Source organism: Ruditapes philippinarum, unplaced genomic scaffold (genome assembly GCF_026571515.1).
Source record: "Ruditapes philippinarum isolate M1 unplaced genomic scaffold, ASM2657151v2 ctg12992_1_1_1_1, whole genome shotgun sequence".
In the NCBI taxonomy this organism is placed as follows: Eukaryota; Metazoa; Mollusca; class Bivalvia; order Venerida; family Veneridae; genus Ruditapes; species Ruditapes philippinarum.
In genome coordinates, this window is record NW_026865537.1 from 12,966 (window position 1) to 15,815 (window position 2,850).

General features: G+C 32.5%; 1 protein-coding gene across 1 annotated transcript; it reads left to right on the forward strand.

Annotated features, from left to right (window-relative positions):
- Positions 1-2,121: 2,121 nt before the first annotated feature.
- LOC132729462 (uncharacterized) lies at positions 2,122-2,625 on the forward strand. The gene has a single exon (XM_060715232.1). The coding sequence runs from the start codon at positions 2,122-2,124 to the stop codon at positions 2,623-2,625; it is 504 nt and encodes a 167-aa protein (XP_060571215.1).
- The last annotated feature ends 225 nt before the right edge of the window (positions 2,626-2,850 follow it).

The following is a 2,850-nucleotide window of genomic DNA, read 5'->3' on the forward strand; positions in this document are numbered from 1 at the left end:
AATAATGTTGATTATAAATTTCTACATTCATATATGATAAGTCATAACGATTGTCTTGCCACTATATCATGCATTAACATGCCTCCAAATGATGTACTAAGCTTTTATGCAAAGTAAAAAGGTTCAAGAAATAATTTACAAGTTATTATTATTAAATTTACTTCACATTTTCTAGTGGTAAGACATTCACCAAGAGTATAATAAAACTTGTACTTACCTCGTAAGAGCACCCTCAGCATCATAATCCGATCCACGGAATGCACAGCACTTACATAGATATACTAAATTTCTATCCGACCAGGACTTAATGTCACTTAAATTTGTACAAGTACGATGCAACCAGTTCTTACAATTTGAACACTGAATTGTATCATCAGCACATTCTAATGTACACACAATGCACGGATACTCCGTCATGATTTTTGATATTTTATTTAAGAGATATTCCAATTTAGATTTATAAAGTCTTTACTAATAATAATAATAATAATAAAGTCTTTATTTCAAGAGGCTACACAGTTGCATCAAAGGCAATCTACCCTGTGGGCCTCATAAATTGCACATATTTACAATCATACAGTTGTGAATAACATGAAAAATTATGCAATAACATTAACATAATTATTTTGATATTGCAAATAGACAATAATGATAATGATTATATAAAGTGCACAAAAATATATACAGTGAACAAGGCATTTCAAAATTACAAATAAACCTTTGACAATAACAATATTTCAATTAGAGCAGTGTATTTCTTATAATTTTATATTTGATTTGTCTTTTTCCAATTTTCTATGTATTTATGTTTAAAGTTTTGAAGTGATTGTGCAGAGCGTATGCTGATTGGTATTTCATTCCAAATTTTTGATCCTAAATAGTTAAAACTTTTTCTGAAAAATTCTACTTTTGGTTTTGGTTGGTATATGTTAAGTTTTGAATCTGTTGAACGTAGGGTGCGAGAATGAATAGTATGGTTGAAGGTAAATTTTTGTTTTAAGTACTCTGGGCAAATATTGTTGATTGACTTATATACCATAATTGCTTGTTTATATCTGACTCGGTCTGGGAATTTCATCCAGTTTAATAAAATGAATAGATTTTCAGACGGGGCATCATATGGTTGATCTAGTATAATCCTAGCTGCTCGTTTTTGAAATCGAACTATGGATTGTATTTGCTCCAAATTACAATTTCCCCAGATAGAGCAACAATAGTCTAAGTGAGGTAGTATGTAGGAGTTAAAAAATAGTTTTCTAATGGGAATGTCTATGAAATATTTAATTCTTTGCAGTAGGTATAATTTGGAATTGCACTTTTTTAACACATGATTAATATGGTTTTTCCAGTTTAATTTGCTGTCAACATGGACACCTAGAAGTTTTTCAGAGTTGGAACATTCTATTAAATTATTGTCTAAATGTAGCATGTTTAATAATTTGGAGTCTGTTTTGTTTGATGGATAAATTGCCATTGCCTTTGATTTCTCTGCATTTAGTGACATAGCGTTCATTTGACACCAAAAACTTACATTATCTAATGCAGTTTGTAATTTAGTTTGTACTTCCAGATAAGTTGTTCCAACTGCAGAAATAGTTGTATCATCAGCAAATATATCTGTAAAAATTTCCTTTAGTTCATTTGGAAGATCATTTATATATATAAGAAATAAAAGTGGACCAAGAACAGATCCTTGGGGAACTCCTGATTTTATATGTCCTGGTTCTGATAGTTTCCCAGATATAGATACCTTTTGAAGCCTATCCTGTAGGTAGGACTTAAACCACAGTATTGTTTTATTGCTGATATTAAGGGTTTGTAGTTTCTGGATAAGAATAGAGTGATATACTAGGTCGAACGCCTTTGAAAGGTCGAGAAACAGTGTTCCAACAACTTTTCCATCATTAATAGCATTTATCCACCTATCTACTATTGAAAGTAAGGCAGTTTCACAGGAGTGATCTTTTCTAAAGCCAGACTGATAGTTATAGATTAGGTGGTCGGCTATATGTGGCATTCGTAGACTTTAAGAAATGTTTTGACTTAATCAGACGTGATAAATTGTGGGCTGCCTGTACTAATAATGGGTTTAGTGGCAAACTGCTGCAGGCTATGTATGGGATGTATAAGTCTGTTAAAGCCCAAGTTAGAACAACTGATGGTTTATCGGAACCATTCAACTGCCCAGTGGGCCTCAAACAAGGCTGTTTGGGGTCGCCAATTTTTTTCGTAATTTTCATAAATGAGCTTGTAAAACTCTACGAAAGTTCATCCACTCATGGAATACAGCTATTTCCAGACACATATGAAGTAAAATGTTTGTTGTTTGCTGATGATTTAGCTTTATCAGCTGACACTGTAGTAGGGCTACAAAGGCAACTAGATACGTTAAAGAATTTCTGTGACGATATGAGTGTTCAGGTCAATAAAGATAAGACTAAAATCATGGTTTTTAAACATGGCGGTTGCCTATCACGTCATGAAAAATGGAATTTTGATGGTACCCCAATTGAAGTTGTTAAAAGTTTTTCTTATGTTGGAACTACATTTAGCTCTAACCTTTCTTTTTCAAAGATGGCAAGTGAACAAGCAACGAAAGGCAAACGTGTACTCATTCACACATGATCGAAACCTTTTAACTATGGTCAGTTACCTAGACTTGTTTTCTTTAACTTTTTTGATACAAAAAATAAGTCAATTTTATTGTATGGTTCGGACATTTTGGGCATTCACCGCCAAAACCTCAATAGAACTGATACATAACTATGCATGTAAACGATATATGTGTGTAAACAAAAACACTATAAATGCAGCTGTCCTTGGTGACTGCGGAAGACATCCTTTATATAT

Coding starts and splice junctions, on each gene's coding strand:
- LOC132729462 (XM_060715232.1), top strand. CDS start 2,122: ATGTATAAGTCTGTTAAAGCCCAAGTTAGAACAACTGATGGTTTATCG.